The sequence below is a fragment of the Artibeus jamaicensis genome, unplaced genomic scaffold (genome assembly GCF_021234435.1).
Source record: "Artibeus jamaicensis isolate MK-2021 breed Jamaican fruit bat unplaced genomic scaffold, CSHL_Jam_final contig_233, whole genome shotgun sequence".
Classification (NCBI taxonomy): domain Eukaryota; kingdom Metazoa; phylum Chordata; class Mammalia; order Chiroptera; family Phyllostomidae; genus Artibeus; species Artibeus jamaicensis.
The window spans coordinates 45,673,044-45,691,058 of NW_026521486.1; the positions used below are offsets into that span (position 1 = coordinate 45,673,044).

General features: G+C 43.9%; 1 protein-coding gene across 2 annotated transcripts in view; it reads left to right on the top strand.

The window, feature by feature from the left end:
* Positions 1–18,015, top strand: part of ANO6 (anoctamin 6) — a 197,375-nt gene that overhangs the window by 163,478 nt on the left and 15,882 nt on the right. For both annotated transcript variants that reach the window (XM_053661617.1, XM_037162315.2), the window contains exons 12-17: positions 573–650; positions 6,234–6,459; positions 7,420–7,589; positions 7,791–7,888; positions 11,413–11,543; positions 16,455–16,660. In XM_053661617.1, the coding sequence (XP_053517592.1) occupies positions 573–650; positions 6,234–6,459; positions 7,420–7,589; positions 7,791–7,888; positions 11,413–11,543; positions 16,455–16,660 (909 nt within the window). The remainder of the gene's footprint in view (positions 1–572; positions 651–6,233; positions 6,460–7,419; positions 7,590–7,790; positions 7,889–11,412; positions 11,544–16,454; positions 16,661–18,015) is intronic.

Genomic DNA, 18,015 nt, shown 5'->3' on the forward strand with positions numbered 1-18,015 from the left:
AGTACCTGCAGCTGTTATTATACTGTAGCTGCTTTTGCTATCCAGACAAATCTAGAGAAGTCTTGATTTCTTCTCTTCAATGTTTACATATAGTCATATAAAGTAAAAAGTAAAAACTTTAAAAATTCAGTTACAACCAATGAACGTGTAAAGCTCAACCAAGAAACACATACTGGACACCCAGGATTTGCAGACGCCTGCGGAGCGTTCTGTGGAGCGTGGGCTCGGTCCTGTCGTCGCCTCAGCTCTGAAGTCCAAGGCAGGAAGTGCGGCTTTGCAGCCTGCCTGCCACGGTGCCCGGCTCCCCAGCTCAGGTTACAGAGGATGGGTTTTTACTCACACTTGCATTTTCAATAAATACTATTGAAATGAACACTGCACATGTTTTGTTGTATGTATATTTGAAATTATTAACAAAAACGTGATTATGAGTAAGGGAGCAATATTTAAAAACTAATTTTTAGAAATATTATCTTAAGCCTAGGAGTTAGTGACTGATCAAGAGAAAAAATCATTTCATTGGAGTAATCTCTTGATTGTCTAAATTTCTTCTTCATTTTTTCTTCTATCAGGAAGAAGAGCGCGTTCCCTTTACTGCCTGGGGGAAATGTATACGTATAGTCCTGTGTACGAGTGCTGTCTTATTCTGGGTAAGAGTCACAGAATTTAATATTGAATATTAAATGTTGAGGAAACTAAAATCTGAGCTGGAAACTATGTAATCTCATTTGTTCAGATCTGATCAGTGGTCCAGGACTTTGCAGTTCCTGGCAAAGAAACCAAATCTGAGGCATTAGAATTCTAAAATTTTTTCGGTAGTAACAACTAAAAAATGCCTAGAAATAGTCTTAACAACAAAAAAAGAGGAACTACCAAAGAAAAGGCATAAAAGCTACTGAAAGATGTAAAAGCCTCAAACAAATGATTCTAGACCCAAAGACAATATTTCTAAAATATTTGAACTTAAGAAACTAATTTTGAGTATATTATTAATAAAATCATAATAGTATTGTAATAATCAGTAACATGAAGTTTTATTGGCTCAAAAATAGCCAGGTAGGACATGAAGCCCAGTAGGGGCGCCAATATCAATAGCGAGGTAACATATGCGAAGGGAGACCTAAATCAGGGGGGTAAGTCGAAGTTATTCAACAAATAGTAATGGAACACTTGTTAGCTGGTGAGTAAAACATTAAAGATTGAGACCAATTATGAACCACGTTCTATAATAAATCCCAGAAACCTTAAAAATAAGTAACACCAAAAATAACTAGAAATAAATATTGATGGATATATGATCTCTAGCTATAAAAAGATTTTCTAAACTTAATAACAATGGGAGAAGTTTTAGAAGAAAATATTTAAAGATTTCCATACATCAAAAGCATCCTAAGTTTAAACAAAACACTAAAAGGAATGTTGTTAACAAATAGGGCAAAGAATTAATAACTTCAATACATAAGAAGTCGAGACCACTTCTAAAAAACACCCACGATCTCAGGACTTAGGAGGCAGAGAATGTGAGTGCACATTCACAAAAGAAATAGCATCATGGAAGATGTCAAACTGCGGGAGCAATTAGGTCAGTGCAGGTTACAACAAGGTCCGGTTTTTCACCTCTCAGCCGGTAAGACTGAGAGGATGAAATGCAGGGGTCAGCACTCTCACACCTAGTCTGTTAGAATTTTGCATTGCTCTGGCCTTCTTAGAAAGCAGTGAGGCAGTGTGGATTAAGAGTCAAATGTATTCATATGCTTTTATCTACCAATTTACATTTAAAAAACTTTTAGTCAGGAAGTATTGCAAAATGGCAAGAAAAAGTCAGTAAGGAATTAGTCACAGACATAAATGTACTAGCCAAAATATTCTACTCCCACCTCTTTTTTATTGTTTTAATTTTTATTGTTTATTTTATTACAGTTGTCCCGATTTTTTCCCTTTTGCCCTCCTCCACGCAGCCCACCCCTCTCACCCACAGTCACACCCCTCTCTGATGTTCATGTCCGTGGGTCATTCATACATGTTCTTTGATCCCTTTCCCTCCCTCCACCATTCCCTCCTCCCTCCTACTCTGTCAATCTGTTTCATGTTTCCATGTCTCTGGTTCTATTTTTGTCATTATTTTATTTCATTCATTAGATTCTAGTTATAATTGAGGTCATATGGTATTTGTCTTTCACCACCTGGATTATTTCACCTAGCATAAAACTCTCCAGTTCCATCCATGCTGTCACAGAAGGTAGGAGCTCCTTCTTTCTCTCTGCTGCATAGTATTCCACTGTGTAAATGTACCACAGTTTTTTAATCCACTCATCTACTGATGGGCACTTGGGCTGTTTCCAGCACTTGGCTATTGTAAAGAGCACTGCTGTGAACATAGGGGTGCCTAAATTTCTTTTGAATTGGTGTTTCAGGATTCATACGGTATGTTCCCAGCCATGGAATTGCTGAATTATGAGGCAGTTCCATGTTTAATTTTTTGAGGAAATTTCATACTGCTTTCCACTGTGGCCGTACCCACCTACATTCCCACCAACAGTGCACTAGGGTTCCCTTTTCTCCACGTCCTCACCAGCACTTGTTGTTTGTTGATGTGTTAATGATGGCCATTCTGACAGGTGTGAGGTGGTATCTCATGGTGGTTTTAATTTGCATCTTTCTGATGGCTAGTGATGTTGAACATATTTTTTCATATATCTATGGGCCCTCTGTGTGTCCTCCTTGGAAAAGTGTCTGTTCATGTCCTTTGCCCATTTTTAAATTGGATTGTTTGTTTTCTGGGTGTTGAATCATATGAGTTCTTTATATATTTTGGAGATTAAACTCTTGTCTGATGTATCAGAGGCAAATATGTTCTCCCACACAGTCAGTGCCCTTTTAATTTTGATTTCTTTAGTCGAGCAGAAACTTTTTAATTTGATGTAGTCCCATTTGTTTGTTTTCCTTTGTTTCCTTTGCCCTAGAATATGTATCAGCAAAAGTATTGCTACATGGGACATTTGAAATGTAACTGCCCAAGTTTTCCCCTAGGACTTTTATGGTATCACTACTTACCATATATTTAAGTCATTTATTCATTTTGAGTTTATTCTGGCGGGTGGTCTAGTTTCATTTCTCCGCATGTACCAGTCCAGTTCTCCCAACACCGTTTACTGGAGAAATCGTCTGAACTCCACTGTGGGCTCGTGCCCTACTTCCAGCTCTGTATGCAGTAAAATATTGTGCAGCTGCGAAAAGGTGTGTCCATAAAAATATGTTGTGGTGTGTAAAAATGTTATGGTTATGATAGGTTTAAAGAAAAGATACAATTACTCAAATGATTTTTAATATACAAACTACATAGTTCTGAAGGAATTGTGCCTAGATTAGATAGTAGATACATTTTTTCCTACTTTTCTTAGTTTTTAGTCTTTGGATAGTTAAGAGTCTTTCGATTGCGGGAGACAGAAAATCAATCTCCAACAACAAAGAAGTGGGGGCCGATGGGATTTATTGGTTCCTGTAACTCAACCCAGTCTGAGGTGTGGCGTGAGTCCAGCACAGACACTGCAGCTCGGATGATGGCAAGGGCTGTGTCTTGTTCTGTCCTCGTTCCGCGTCTGGCGGTCTCCCTGCATGGGGGCTCCGGGCACCCTCCCTTACGGTTGCAGCAGTCCCGATCTCACAGCCCAGGAAGCCAAGCCAGGTCTCTGTCTTAGCAGCTTCCTCTGAAAGAAGCTTCTCTTTCCCGTGGGCACTAGGAGGTGTCCACATCCCAGTAGCTCTTGGAAGGTTATTTGTCAATCCTTGAGTCGGTTGCTGAGGCCAACAGGACGCGATACCTATTAGTCTCACACGAATCAGGATGTACCACTGGAGCCCAGAGCAGGGAGGGTGAGCAAGCCCAGACCACAGGACTGAAAATAAAGAGGTTATTCCCTCAAAAGCAAAGTCCAGGTCCTTTTCTAAGATGAGACACAGATCTGGGCAGCAAACGTAGCTCTTGTTCACTACAGGGCACTTTCAAATTTTCTATGACAAGCATATATTAAAAGTTATAAGAAAAGTATATTAAAGTTATAGTGAGGAAAAGATAGGCAAGGATCTTGAGGAAGGAGAGTGAAAAGCTTCTCTGACTCCTGTGAAGAAATATTGAACCTATCAAGTGCTCTGAAGAAGTCTGGAAACGTTGAGTCTGTACGAGCTCCAGACTGGAGTAGAATTCATTTCAGAAACCACACGGAGGCAGCACCATGGAGAGGGCAGTACCCCTTTGGAGTCCTTGAGAATCTCAGTTCTTTCACTTACTAGTTGCTTCATTTGGGGCAAACTGCTTAATCTCTGTATGGCTGTTTCCTCACCTGTAAAGGGATCTAATACGCTCTGCCTCCCGGGACTGTAGGTGTATGTGTGCTGAGGCGAACAGTAAGCATTTCAGGAATCTTAACTCTTATAATTACTAGTTTTAAAAATTATTATGGAGGTAACTTTTAAAAATGCATACTATTTAAATTGTCTGCCTATACGTGTTTTGCCGAGAGAGAAATACACATTTCTCAGCCTTGGCTAACATTCTCACATACTCCACATATTTTTTTTAAAAAGTTTTCCTTTCACAAGTGTTAAACCTTAACTGTGAAGGGAAAGGAGATAATGAGAGATTAGAGGAGGAAGTGTAATGCCTTCTCTACAATTGATGGCTTAAAAGGTAAGAAAAACATCTTGTTAACGCTGTAGTTGCTGTAACCGTGGCAAAAAAATGTTCATACAATTCTTTTCACGTGCCTGGGCTCAGTGTTCTGAGTGTTTGCCCTTGGAGCAGCTCACTGAGTCCAACCACAGCCCTGTTAGTTGCTGTTATTACCACCCACCCACCACCCTACCCCCCATGCTGTGGGTGAGGAAGTTGAAACTCCTGAAGGTTGAATGGCTTGCACCAGGCCCCACCGCTGGTGGCAGAGCCGGGCTCCAGTGCAGGAAGGAGTCTGTGCTGGTCACCCCTCCCTGGACCACTTTCCACAGGGAACACCAGCCTCCTCCTGTTACTGCAGACAGCGCGACGTGATTGGCTCAGTCCTGAAATTTGCATTCTTGGTAGCTTTTTCTCTCATGGCACACACACGGTCAGACACATTGAGTGCCTGCTTCTGGAGTGTGTCCGCGAGGTAGATGTAGGGAAAACACCTGGAATGCACATTGTTCGGTGGCAGAGAAAACCTGCCTAGCAAGGAAGTGAAATCCTGCCAACCCCTTGCAGACCGTTGCCTCGGATACCCCTGCAGCACTGGGTCCATGCAGTCAGGAGTACGGTGGATGCGTGAATCGAACCTTGTGCAAACGCAAGTGATGAATAACTCCCAATGTAAGGTCTTAAGATAGGAGTATGAAAAGCCTGTGAAGCTTCTCTAAGCAGAGACCTGCTGCCATTCCCTGTACTTGCCTTGGGGCATCTGTGCAGCTTCTGAACACGGGTCTCATTCAGCATCTCCCTTGGTACAGTAACTAAGACAAAGGCTTGCACCTGCCGACCCCTGAACCAGGGATAGGTTCTCTGGTCCAAGGACCCATTACCCCCTTAATGGACCAAAAACACCAATAATTCATAACCGAAATAATTTCATAATTGTAGAAGGATGTTTTCTCTGGTTCTGCTCTCACAAGGGCTTTTTCCTTCTGCCAGAACTGCTCCCAGTTACCCCCTTTTTACCCCATCTGAAGATGTGCACGCTCTCTCTCTCATTTCTTTTTCATGGAACATGCATTTTCATTGTCTCGCAAGTTAGTAATACTTTTCCATAGCAGTACAAATTTTCTTCCTTCTTTATTTGTATTGTTGACACTATTACAGATGTCCCCACTGCCCCCGCCACCTTTGCCCACCTCCATCCCCGGCCATCAGCACACTGTTGTCTGTGTCCACAGGTGGTACTTGCATGTTCTTTGTAGACCTTGCCTTAGAGCAGTTTTACGTTCCCAGACAAGAGTTCCCACACGCCCCTCACTCCCCACACAGCTTCTCCTACCGCTGTTATCATCTCACTCTAGTGGACGTGTACCCCCTGGTGACTTCCACCATTCCCTTTCCTCTCTTAGACATTGAATGTGCTTGATTTCCACCTCTCTTGTGGCCATTAGGTGAGATTTAACATCATTTCACCCATGCACCTTGTCCCTTTAAAGCACGGAGCCACTTTTTCAGCGTAAAAACGTGAGTATTGGTGAGTCTTACGCTGCCGTGCTGGCTGTGTTTCCAGATCCTGCTGATCATCGCCTCAGTCATCGGGATCATCGTGTACAGAGTGTCGGTGTTCTTTACCCTCTCCAAGGAAATGCTCCCGAGCGAGAACGGCACCGACCCGATCCAGAAGTACCTGACCCCGCACTTGGCCACGTCCATCACCGCCTCCCTCATCAACTTTGTCATCATCATGATTCTGAACATCATCTATGAAAAAGTGGCAATCATGATTACTGACTTTGGTAAGTTCCTACCAAGCTGAGGTCATTCCTAGGACATTTGAGAACCTGGTAAAGTTGGAGACTATCTTTCATGCATTTCAATCCCAGTATGTTACCATTGTTAGAAAATTTTAAGTGCAAACATATTTTCTCTAGCCCGTATGGGAAATGAATTATCTACAGCTCTGCATTAGCACAGGGGACAAAGCAAAGACAATCATTAGAATACCCAAGCATTGTGTAAACAGATCAGTGCTGAATAATGTTGTCAATTACATGACATCGTGTACCCTGTTGTTGAAAGAAAATAGTCTCTTTATTGCAAATAAGTGGAGTGGGGTCATGGTTCCAGTGGCCAACATGTCCCTCTGTTGCTGAGAGGACAGGCAGTCTTGCTGTTACATGTCCTCCCCCATTCTGTTCATATTAATAAAGCTCCGTCCTCATGAGCTCTGGCTTTTGTAATAAATGTAGCTTCTCTCTGGCTTGTATCCCAGGCAGCTGCTTTGTGGCCAAAGAAGTGCCTCCCACACACTGCATATGCCTGGGTCATTCTCCACACGGCCTGCTCAGGGGTCATGTTCTGAGAATGGTCAGCCCAGTCCGAATTCTCAGTCAGGAGGTGGCCTGTTTTGTCTCCCCCAAATGCTTCTAGCAAGGTGCCCCTTGTTCTCTTCAACATCCACCCTCGAAAAGACAGGAGAAAAACATTCTTGCCCATTTGATAACATTGTGCTTACAAAGTTTCAGGAACGGTGACTATTTTTTGCCATGTGGGATAGTATTTATGGAGGAGAAACTCTTATACCAATGTGTAAACTTGAATTAACACAGTAGCTATATTAAGGAGCTCAAGCCAACTTAAATGGAAACTGCGAATTGCATTTGTTAAGCATTTTAACTCATGTATCAGTGTCTTTGATTAGGGTCTCATAGCTGTTCACAGTTTTTAAAACTTAATTTTCTTTGCTTCAACTACAGAACTCCCAAGGACCCAGACCGATTATGAGAACAGCCTAACCATGAAGATGTTCTTATTCCAGTTTGTGAACTACTACTCTTCCTGTTTCTATATTGCATTCTTCAAGGGCAAATTTGTAGGTCATCCCGGAGACCTAGTTTATTGGCTAGGAAAATACAGAAATGAAGAGGTATGAATACAGACTTGAATTCTCTGGACAGTTTAGGCCATTTCGTGTTTTCTCCCAGTGGTCCAGTAAACAGTTTCTCCGTTGCGCTTTCTTAGATTGTTTTTTAGCCTAAAAAGAATATTAAGTAAATTAAAATAAGTGATTCTGTTTCATGTTAGAGCCATCTAAAATTTAAATGAGACTTCCTCTTTAATATTCCAGTGTGACCCAGGTGGCTGTCTCCTTGAACTGACAACGCAGCTGACAATAATCATGGGCGGAAAAGCAATCTGGAATAACATACAAGAGGTGCTCCTTCCGTGAGTACCAGTCGTGTGATCTGGGAGCTGGGACAGAGGGTCCCACTGCTCACCCGTCCAGGTCGTTTGCCCCCGTGTCCACCTGTCAGGTGGAGTAGGCCCCACAAAAGGTGGTCCCACCAACAACGTAGATGTGACTGTGTTTGTACCAAGTGAGCCCATAGCTACAAGTGTAGCAGCCCGAGCTTTGCCTTCCGATATTTCTGCTCCTGGTCTAAAATAGTTAAGCAGCGTTTTGAATGATCTTTCCCTTGTTTGAAAACTGGGAATGCAAAGTATTAGCCAGATTAGAGGGTGTCTCAGGTTCACTGCTGCTGCTGCTCTGTGTGTAGGGGACAGTCCCCTCTAACTCTCCATGCAAACCTGTAACATGCCGAAGGCACATTAGTTACTCTTGCTACCCAAGACTACACCCATCTCAAAAGTATGTAGGAAGGGAGAGAAAAGCCTTACAAGTCAGCAGCTGTGTTCAGGCCATTGAAGTATGTCCAAAGGAACACAGTGAAATGAATTCCACCGTAAACATTACTTCTTCCACCCCAACCCCACGCGGGGTCCGGGCGCGGATATTTGGAGTCAGCGAAGCAGCACACACCGAGCTGCAGTCTCGGTTCTGCAGGGTCTGTCCTGCACCCAGATCAGCACGTGGCGCTCAGTAGGCCCTCTCAGCACCGGTTGGGTGAATGCCTGTCTCATATGCTGCAAATCCATAACGTTAGTAAATTAATAGCTTGTTTATTGGATTCAGACAACAAGCTCAGAGGTCTTGGGCCTTCCTAGCCTCTTTTAGTATTTGAGGCATTCCTGAGGATTTTATTCTATACATACTTGACAAAAGGCTAGCATGATTTGTGCATTAAGCAACTCACTCTGGGGAAATTTTAAGGCAAAATGTTAAAGAAAATAATTAAAATTAAATATCCAGAGTGCCAACAGCATTGTCCTTTGGTCCAAATTTAGGTAAATGGATGGTGGTCATTTTCTTCCTTTATATGTTTTCTATATTTTCCATGATGGCTATGCACTGCTTTCCAGAAAAGTGAACTGTTATCTTGAGAAGGGATATTTTATGTGATTTGGTGAGAGGATGAAGCTACAGGTAGTGGAGGATGCTTGTGTGTGAAAACTAGCACGTGGGAATACTGTAGAATGTTCTAGCAGAAATCGAGATTATCCGCAGTCTGTGAGGTCTCTTCATTATCTGCAGTGATGAAGATACAAAGAGGAGACGAGGTATAAGTACTTCACACCACACTTCCAAGGATGGCCGACCTGTGGCCCACAACGGCTCTGGATGCGGCACAACACAAAATCATGAATTGATTTAAAACCCTTTTTTGCTCGTCAGTTTTCGTTAGTGTTTGTATATTTAATGTGTGGCCTAAGACAACTCTTCTTTCAGTGGGGCCCATAGATGCCAAAAGGTTGGACACTCCTGCAACCCCGAATGAGGACTTAGTAAAGGGCAGCTTATTACGGTGCTGCTTTGCTAATGTGCATGGTAAATCGCTAAGACAGTTATTTTGTAAGACCTGTTAGAGGGGAGGCGCTTTCAGCCCTGCCCAGGAGGTGTGATGTCTGGTGTATTTTAAAAAATTTCTCTAGGCAGGTCTCATGTGCAGTTAAGATTGCTGTCCCTGCACTAGAATCATAGCCCAGTAGAAAACCCTAAAGACCAAGGACCACGACACATGGACTACAACCTAAGGTTTCCTTCTGCAGATCAGTGGTTCCATTCAGAAAGACTGAGCAAGAGGCTTAGAGCCTGCAGCTCAGGAAGGAAAGCTTTCTGTAGTTCAGAAGGACGTCCCCGTGACCTGTGCCGAGTCAGGGAAGCCTGCACAGCACTTGAGGGAGGCGCAGGTGGCTGCCAGAATGGAAGCTTCCACCTGAATCCAAATTGTGATGGACTTGGGGCCCCGAAAGGAAAAGGCCTGCTTCTCTGGGCCACAGAGAGGACTCAGCCAGAGGCTGAGGCAGAGCAAAATATAAACTGGTTGAAACCAGTGGTCTCGAATTTGGAGATCATGAGGGTGATGGACATATTTGGTCCTTGATGCCACCTGCGTCACAAGGCCCCTGTACTATCCATAAAACTGGATTCACAGGCTTGACTGGCTACAGGACTTTGGGTTGAAGCCTAGGAGGCAGCACCAGCAGCTGGAGTTTTGTGGTGTTCTCACAAGTCCCAGAGTAAGACTCACCGATACAGACAGCACTGTGTCCCCAAGCCAAGGTTTTACCTAACTTAGGACAGAATTGGTCAAAAAAATAATCTCATGCAATAGGGTTCAGTGTATCAGGAAGTGTGCTAAATAAATGCTTTCCCTGTTTTGAGTCATTTAATCCTGACAGCAACCCTGGGCAGTATAGGTTTCATGACCCCATTATATTTGAAGTTGACCAGAGTCAAACAGTGACTAAGCAGTGAAGTGCGATTTAAGATTCAAGAGGTGTCTGAGTCCATAGCCCTGTGCTTTCCACGGCCTCCCGCTATGTCCCTAATGTCGTAGGAGACGGAAGTGGGGAAAGAGTGTGAAGGCAGCAGCATGTTGTGTTTAGAGAAATCTCCCCTTAGTAGACCTTGGGGAGCGGTCAGCGTAAAGTTGATGCTGCGGCCAGTTGCAGTGGGAATCCCAGCCCAGTGAGCCAGCTGTGAGCTGGCCACATCTGACACTGCATGTGTGTGCACACACAATACCTACAACTGCCCGTACCCCAGTGTGAGGCCTTCTCATTGTCCGAATGGGAAATCCATGCAAACGTGCTGTTCCAACAGCCACAGCTGTGTCAGGTGCTTGCCTCTGTGTTTGAAGTTTGTTATTGTGGCACCTCCTCTGATGAGCTCCACGAGGAAACCACCAGGCGCTGCTGCCCTCGGGACAAGGGTCCTCCGTGCCATAGGTGCAGGCCTCACGTCACTGCCATCTCCAATTTCTTCTCAGGACAAATTGCTGTAAAAATGGGGGAAGCATTTATCTGGGCCATGAGGCTCTGAGAAAGACAAACATAACAGAAAAGGGACAACAGACAGCCCACGGGCACAGGACCCAGTAGATGGTGACTTAGAGGAAAGATATCGTGTCTCTGGCCCTGACCTGCGCAGCTTAGACCAGGGTCTTAGACCTGTTACCACTCTGACCAGCCAGGGTACTGTCAGTACTGGTTTTCAAAATAGGGTCCAGCACAAGTAACACCCCTTTTTAACTACAAAAGCATAAGCATGTAATTCTGTAATGTAACAATATCACACCCAAGCACACCATATGGCATTTTAGGTGAAATGGTCAAGTTAAAACTCTAAATTAGCAAACCCATGTCATTACCCCACCAGCCACACTCGAGCAGGTGTTTCTTCTGCCGGACCCTGTGTTTTGGGGCAGGGGGTCCGAAGTAAACAGTTTAGTGTGAAAGTACAAAGTGAATTTATTGGGAAGATTATGTATTCAGCTTGAGATATCACAAAATACTTTTGTGACCTTGGTCTGATAATGTTCTAATTCACAATTTGATCTTTTTGGCAGCTGGGTCAAGAATCTATTTGGACGCTATTGCTCAGTTTCGGGCTCAGAAAAGATAACCCCGCGATGGGAGCAGGACTACCATCTGCAACTCATGGGCAGACTGGGATTATTTTATGAATATCTTGAAATGAGTAAGTTGTAAGTGACATTGTAGGTGGCATATATTATACTGGAGCATGTTAGGGGTCCCAAAAGTCATGATTATCAAGCCAAATAATTATTTAGCATATTGAAATGGGGCATGTTTTTCTCCACTAGATAATATGACACAATCAGGCTTTCAAGTAAGATGACTGTCTTTGTCAGTGTTTATGTTGTACACAGCTAACGCTCTTTTGCTGATGAAATGGAACAGTCATTGAGGTGCATCTTCACCATTGACTCCCACCACGTTCTAACCCTGCTGTCTGAGAACAAACTCAACTGTTATTAGAGGTGACTCAGTGTGGGCTGGAGGCCACGCAGGCACAGCTGTTGGCCAGAACACTTGCGAACCAAGTCCTGTACGCAAGCCTGAACAGAGCCCGTAGGAGGAGCATGTTGCTTCTAGTCATGGGGGTGATCACAGGGCCCCCCACGTTCCACACCTGCCTTTGACAGCATCCCTCTCCTCTGGCCCGTGGTCTCCCCCTGGTCCCTTGAGTGACCTCATGACTAATCACTGGCTTGAATTCAGAACCATTTTGCTGGTCTGGAATTAAGATTTAGCACAGGTGTCCTCCTCCTTGATCATCTTTGTTCATTTGTGGAGTGTTCACTTGAGCTCTGTTTCTCTTTTCAGTTGAACTTGAGCTCTCAGCTGCCTTTAAGTAGATGTATCTCAAAGTAGATTTCCATGAGAAATACCATCTTTTCCATTAGGGTGACACGCTTATATCTAATAGAAGGTTAACAATGTACATGTTTTGTATCTGTGCCCTTTCAGTAACCATTGCATTGAATTACAGTTTTTTTAAGCTTAGCAGAGTAGAAAAGGAGGCACAACATTTGGTTGACAGACCTTGCATTTATGCAAAGGGGTTTGTGTGTTTGCAGAGACACCCTTTTGTGTTTCCTGTTTACAAGCCTGCAGAGAGAGGGGGCGGCTTTTATTAAATCATTCTATATATAAAATAATTGCTTTTAAAAATATACATTATACATGGAAACACATCTGCTTCCTCTGGTAACTGAAAGGTCCGTCTTGTAGCTTCTTCAGTCAACAGTGCTTTGCAGCCTGGAGTCTGGTTTGAATTTCCTTTTTGCTTGTGTTATGTTTTGTGACCAGGTTCAACTAACAGTGTAGTTGCCGATCATAGTGCAGAGGTTGTATGTATTCTGTTTATTTTCCAAAGGACTTTCAAGATAATTGCCTGTTAGTCTAAAATAGTCATAATTACAAGTATTTCTTACGGAGCTATTATCAGCATTAGTAATAGCATTCTGGGGCAGAATATTATTTGTTATTTTAGCACCAAAAAAAACTTGGAAAGAGAAGTTATTTTCCTGCAGTTGATTAGTCAGAACAATGACATTGAGAGGAAAAGTGATGTTGTGTGTCGTTGTGTTTGGGGGAGAAGGTGGTCTGACTTTTAGAGGTTCCTAATCTCATTAAAATAATTTCCAACTAAATAATTCAGCCTCACCCCATTTTATAAGAAGAGGTGGATTAACAACTGTTATAAACAAATCTTTTTAGATTTATTGTTATTTTCCTATTATGCAGATAATACCTAATGAATTAGAAAATCAACTGCTAAGAGTAGGCAGTCTGTTATTCTGTATCAACTCCAGAATGAAATCTTTTTGTTGTTGTTGCTCTTTTAGTTTTGTGATAGGTAGGATTTCCAAGCGCCTTTTGAATTATTTTTGTTTTCTAAGATAAATGTCTTCGAGGGGGCCCACCACCAGTTTCTGCTCTCTTTCCATTTTCCCACATTCATTATGATGCCACCACCTACCTTTTTAATGATGAAGAGAAACCTCTTCCGACAAACAGCCCTGGCACTGCCCCCCCTTTGCTTAGGCCCTGCTCCTGGCCTCCTGCTCTGTTCCCCTTTGCCAGAAACACCTCCTTCTTCTCTTCTATTTGAGGAGTTCCTGCCAGGCCTCAGCAGTAACCCTCAGCTGTTCACGCAGACTAGCTGCTCTTTGCTCTCGGTGTTCACCCGACTCCTGCGTCGGTGCTCTGTGATGGTGCATGCGCCTCTCTCCCTGGCCGCACCAGTCCTATTGGGGGGAGCTAGCGACACCTTTGCATCTTCCAGTCCTGTGCTGGATGGAGCTCCACCGCCTGGACCCAGCCCTCATAAGTATTTATTCAGGTGACTTCAGCTTGGAGTTACAACGCACACACATACCACTGGGAGTTGAATTTCCATTAAGATTGCCCCGGCCGCCCCCACCAAGTTCCGTATGGCGTATGTGGCACATGTTTAGAGGGAGAATTTTTGAGTGAAATTTCTTTTTATTTAGCAAATTTCTCACCATCCTTTGAGATTGTTAGAGAAAGCCTGGGGTGCTAACCAAAGTTACCTCCCCAAATATATGGCCCTGACTTCTGAAATCTCAGACATGAGGCATAAGAGAAATAGTCCATCAGTCTTAAAATCCAGGGGCTGTAAGATAGCATTTTTTACGTGGAATGCTGCACCGACACCAGTGTCTGGGGGACTCGGAGAGGCCTCCCAGTGGGCACGCGCCCCAGGTGAAGTGCAGGAAAGTGATGAAGTGGCCCTCCTCAACCTAAAAATCTATTAAAACAGTGACCTCTGTTACTTTCTTCATTCAGTTTCCTGTAACTAATACAGTGACAGTGCCAACTGGCTGCTTGCACCACGCTCTGGCCTCTCCTCTCTGCAGGACTGTCCGCCCCACTCCCTCTGCTCTGACACTGCCTCGTCTTTGCAGGATGGGCTCTCCAAAGTGGAAAAAACACCGCAGCTGGGTAGCTCTTTTTTAAAAAAAAGCTTGTCTATGTATGTATAGATGTGTTTTTATATATATGTACACACAGAGATATGCACATACCCGTTGGCTTTTTAAAATTTGAGGTTAATAAAAAGCAAGGGGAAAAACATTCCACAGAGAAGGAAATGTTTGGCTGCATCAAAAGCTGCCTAGTGATCAAACAAACCAGAACCGAAATGTCCAGTGGCTCCGCATTACACAGCCACTGGCACAGTGAGCAAGGGGAGCCTCGGTGGCAGCGCAGGTGAGAGTTGCAGCGGGTCAAGGGCGGAGAGAAGGCCCCTGGAGGGTCCTCGGGGAACCTGTCAGGGGAAGCCGGGAGCACGGCAGGTGTCACAAAGGTTCCGGCGAGGGTTACTTTTGTTTTTCCAATGGGTACTTTTTGAATCTACTGATTCAAGTTTGGAGCGAATTTGACATATCACTTTTATCATGCATGAGAATCCCATGAACATCTGCATCTCTTCTTGAAGTCCGTTTAATTCCTACTCTTAACGCACCTGTTGTAAATCGTGTCAGTTATCACAGCATGATAATATGTGTTAATGTATCAGAGTTGGTCCTGTTTTAGTGTTTTTCAGAATGTCTCCAATACTGTCAGTTCAAACATCCCTTGTTATTGTATTTGTGTATATTTCTTGAAGAATTTTAGTATCGCCTTTTAGCTTTTCTTCCTTAAATTCATTTGGGATTATTAACTACATTTGCCTTTAAAATATAAATTAGAATTTGAGAGAAAAAAATTTTGATATATTTCCAAACTTGAGTCTACTCAAACCATCCACCATTTCTTCATTCAGCATTATTTGTTTTATTTTTTAAGTCATCATTAACAATCTTAACATCTCTCACCAATGTACTTCTAAATAGTCTGTGCCTTTGTTGTCATTATAAATGGTATCCTTTTTTTTATTTTTAGCTGAGTTTATTGCTAATATAGTCCTAATTTCTGGCTTCTCTTGAACAATGAGATCTGGGAACTGCAAGTGGCCCCTTTGATTAAGACACATACTTGCCAGCCCACCAAGGTGGACTGCGCCTGCCCCCCTGTTCTGCCCTGGCCCTGGAGGTAGGTGAGGTCATGTAGGGTCAAATGAGTCACAGATGCAGATAGTGACATGGCTGCTTGATGCTTTGCTGCTGACTCTGTGACATCACCAACTCTGGTCCTTGCTTATCTGATTTCCCTGAATCCGACCACACCTGTCTGCTTTTCCATAACACATCCTGGCCTCTGAGACTAGAAGCAATTTCCAGCTCCTCCTACCCGGCCACCCCTCCACAGTCTTGCTTTTCCTGGCTGGAGTGGGCCTGCCCCACCCCTAAGCAGTGGCCCTAAAAGAGCAGTACATTTTCCTCTCATCCACAGCCTTAGTTACATGCCCATACTTGTTTAAAGTTCTGCCAGTTTGGAGGGAAGGGTCTCAAACTGAAAAGTATAGTATAGCATACATCACATATACTAGGAGAAGAGAACCACTAAGCTGCCATTCGAATGTTGACCTAGCATGACCACGTGGACTACAACTTCAAGATCCAGACTCCCGAAGGAGGGTCATATTTTAACTTAAGACACTTCTCTCACATGCATGTCTGTGAAGTGTAGGAACACCTCCAGTTCTCTGAATGTGCTTTGCTTGCTCATGTACCCATTTGTGATTTCCTCAACATTCTCTATTGCACCGTCTTCCCAAAGGTGCATGCCTTACTTCTTTTTAACTTGTTAGATACTTCCACAGTATTTTTTTTTAATCCTTAATCACGCATCATCTTCCAATATTCTATTATTTCAACATGGAGAATGAATATATGCTTAGAGTGTCCCAAGTTCATTTGTCAGCAAATAACTTTGGCTAGTTATTTTTAAATATATTTTCTCTGTTAAGTGTATATGTGTGAAAAATAGTCATAATTCATCTTTTTCCTAGAGATCTCTGGGTATTTGTGTTTTGTTGAACATTATCAGTACCGTAGATGTCTGTTTTCTTTGGGGGTTTGCTGTTTGCCTTCCTCTTCCTGTGTGAGAGCGAAGGAAAATGTGTTGTCTTCCCATCCACCCACCGCTCCATGATGTGTGTCCATTTCATTGACAGTTATTCAGTTTGGGTTTGTCACCTTATTTGTGGCCTCTTTTCCACTGGCCCCTCTGTTGGCTCTGGTGAACAATATATTGGAAATAAGAGTGGACGCGTGGAAAATGACTACCCAGTATAGACGCATGGTGCCAGAAAAAGCCCAGGACATCGGAGCGTGGCAGCCCATCATGCAAGGAATAGCGATTCTGGCTGTGGTGACCAATGTGAGTAGAACCGAGGCTTCACAGGGTGAACACCCGACAGCGCACCGGCCTTGCTACCCGAGGAATCAGATGTTTGGGATTCCTTAAAACGGGAGAAAGGTGCCACGACTATTATCCATATAAACCACACGGTGGTACTACTTGCAACTTTTTTAAATGTACTTTGTTTATGATTATTACTTATGACCCCTTACATAGGTAGTTGCTAAGAAGAATAACCATTATATTACTGTTGCATGTTTGCTCAAGTTTTTATTCAGTAGTGTGGTCATAGGAATAAGAGTAAGTCCTGACTTTGACTCCTCACGTGACTGTAACAGGAGGTATCTGAGAGTGCTTTATACTGGAGATAGAAATCTATCCTTTCAGGGTGTGAGGACCCTAAAAGGACAGCCATCAATCCACCCTGTTTTAGCATCTATACCAAATCATCAGCTTAACATGTGAACTACTTGGTGATGAGGTATAAACACTTTATGCATTCAGTCAGTATTACCTTCCTTGTCTCCTAGGGCAGAGCTTCTTTAAGGAGGCAGGTTTAAGGAGGGTCTCATCTCTCATCCCCACCCCTTAGTCACTGAAAGGCACTCTGGTTATTAGCTACGCAGCCTCATGCCCTGGGTGCATCCCAGCTGTGAGGGAACAGAACTCACTCAGTTGTTCACCACCTGTACTGATCGTGGACCTGTCCGAACAGTCGGTCTCTTTATTCTCCCCCAGCCAATAGGGAGCTAGTGCTCAGGCAGACCAGCTCTCGTGGTGGCTCATCAGGGGGCCTTCTGCTGTAGCAAGTATCGCTACAACCAGGGCTGTTTCTTCTGATTTCACTCCCAGGCCAGTTCCCAACAGCATCATATCCCAGTTTTAATTTCTTCATCAAGCCCTGAGTCCCTAGCTTTTTCCCACAAGCACGTGCCAAAACAGAACAGAATCCGGCAGGGCCGTGGCTCAGGTTCCGGGACGGGAAGCTGCTGAGCACTGCTGACTCCGGGGTCAGCCGGGGGGCACCAGCCCCCAGCACAGCAGTGTCCCGCTGCACGGCCGCGGCCAGGCCTTAATTCACAGAGCCCATTTCATCCTTCGTGCATTGATGAATTCTCCGCCACACACTTTGAGAATATCAGGTACCACAAAGGGCGGTTAGGGAATTCAGCGAGCTAACGTGCGTAAGGCACAGAGCCCGGCCCTCATAGGGTGCCAGCTGCCGCTGCTTCTCCTCTTGCTCACTCGTCATCATCAGCAGTGACTCTGTGTCGGCTTTGACAGGTGTCTAAACTAAGGCACAAGAATTTCACAGTGTGTCACTGTGTGGGTGATGGTTGGTTACGGTTTCACACAGTAAAGCGAGTTACCTG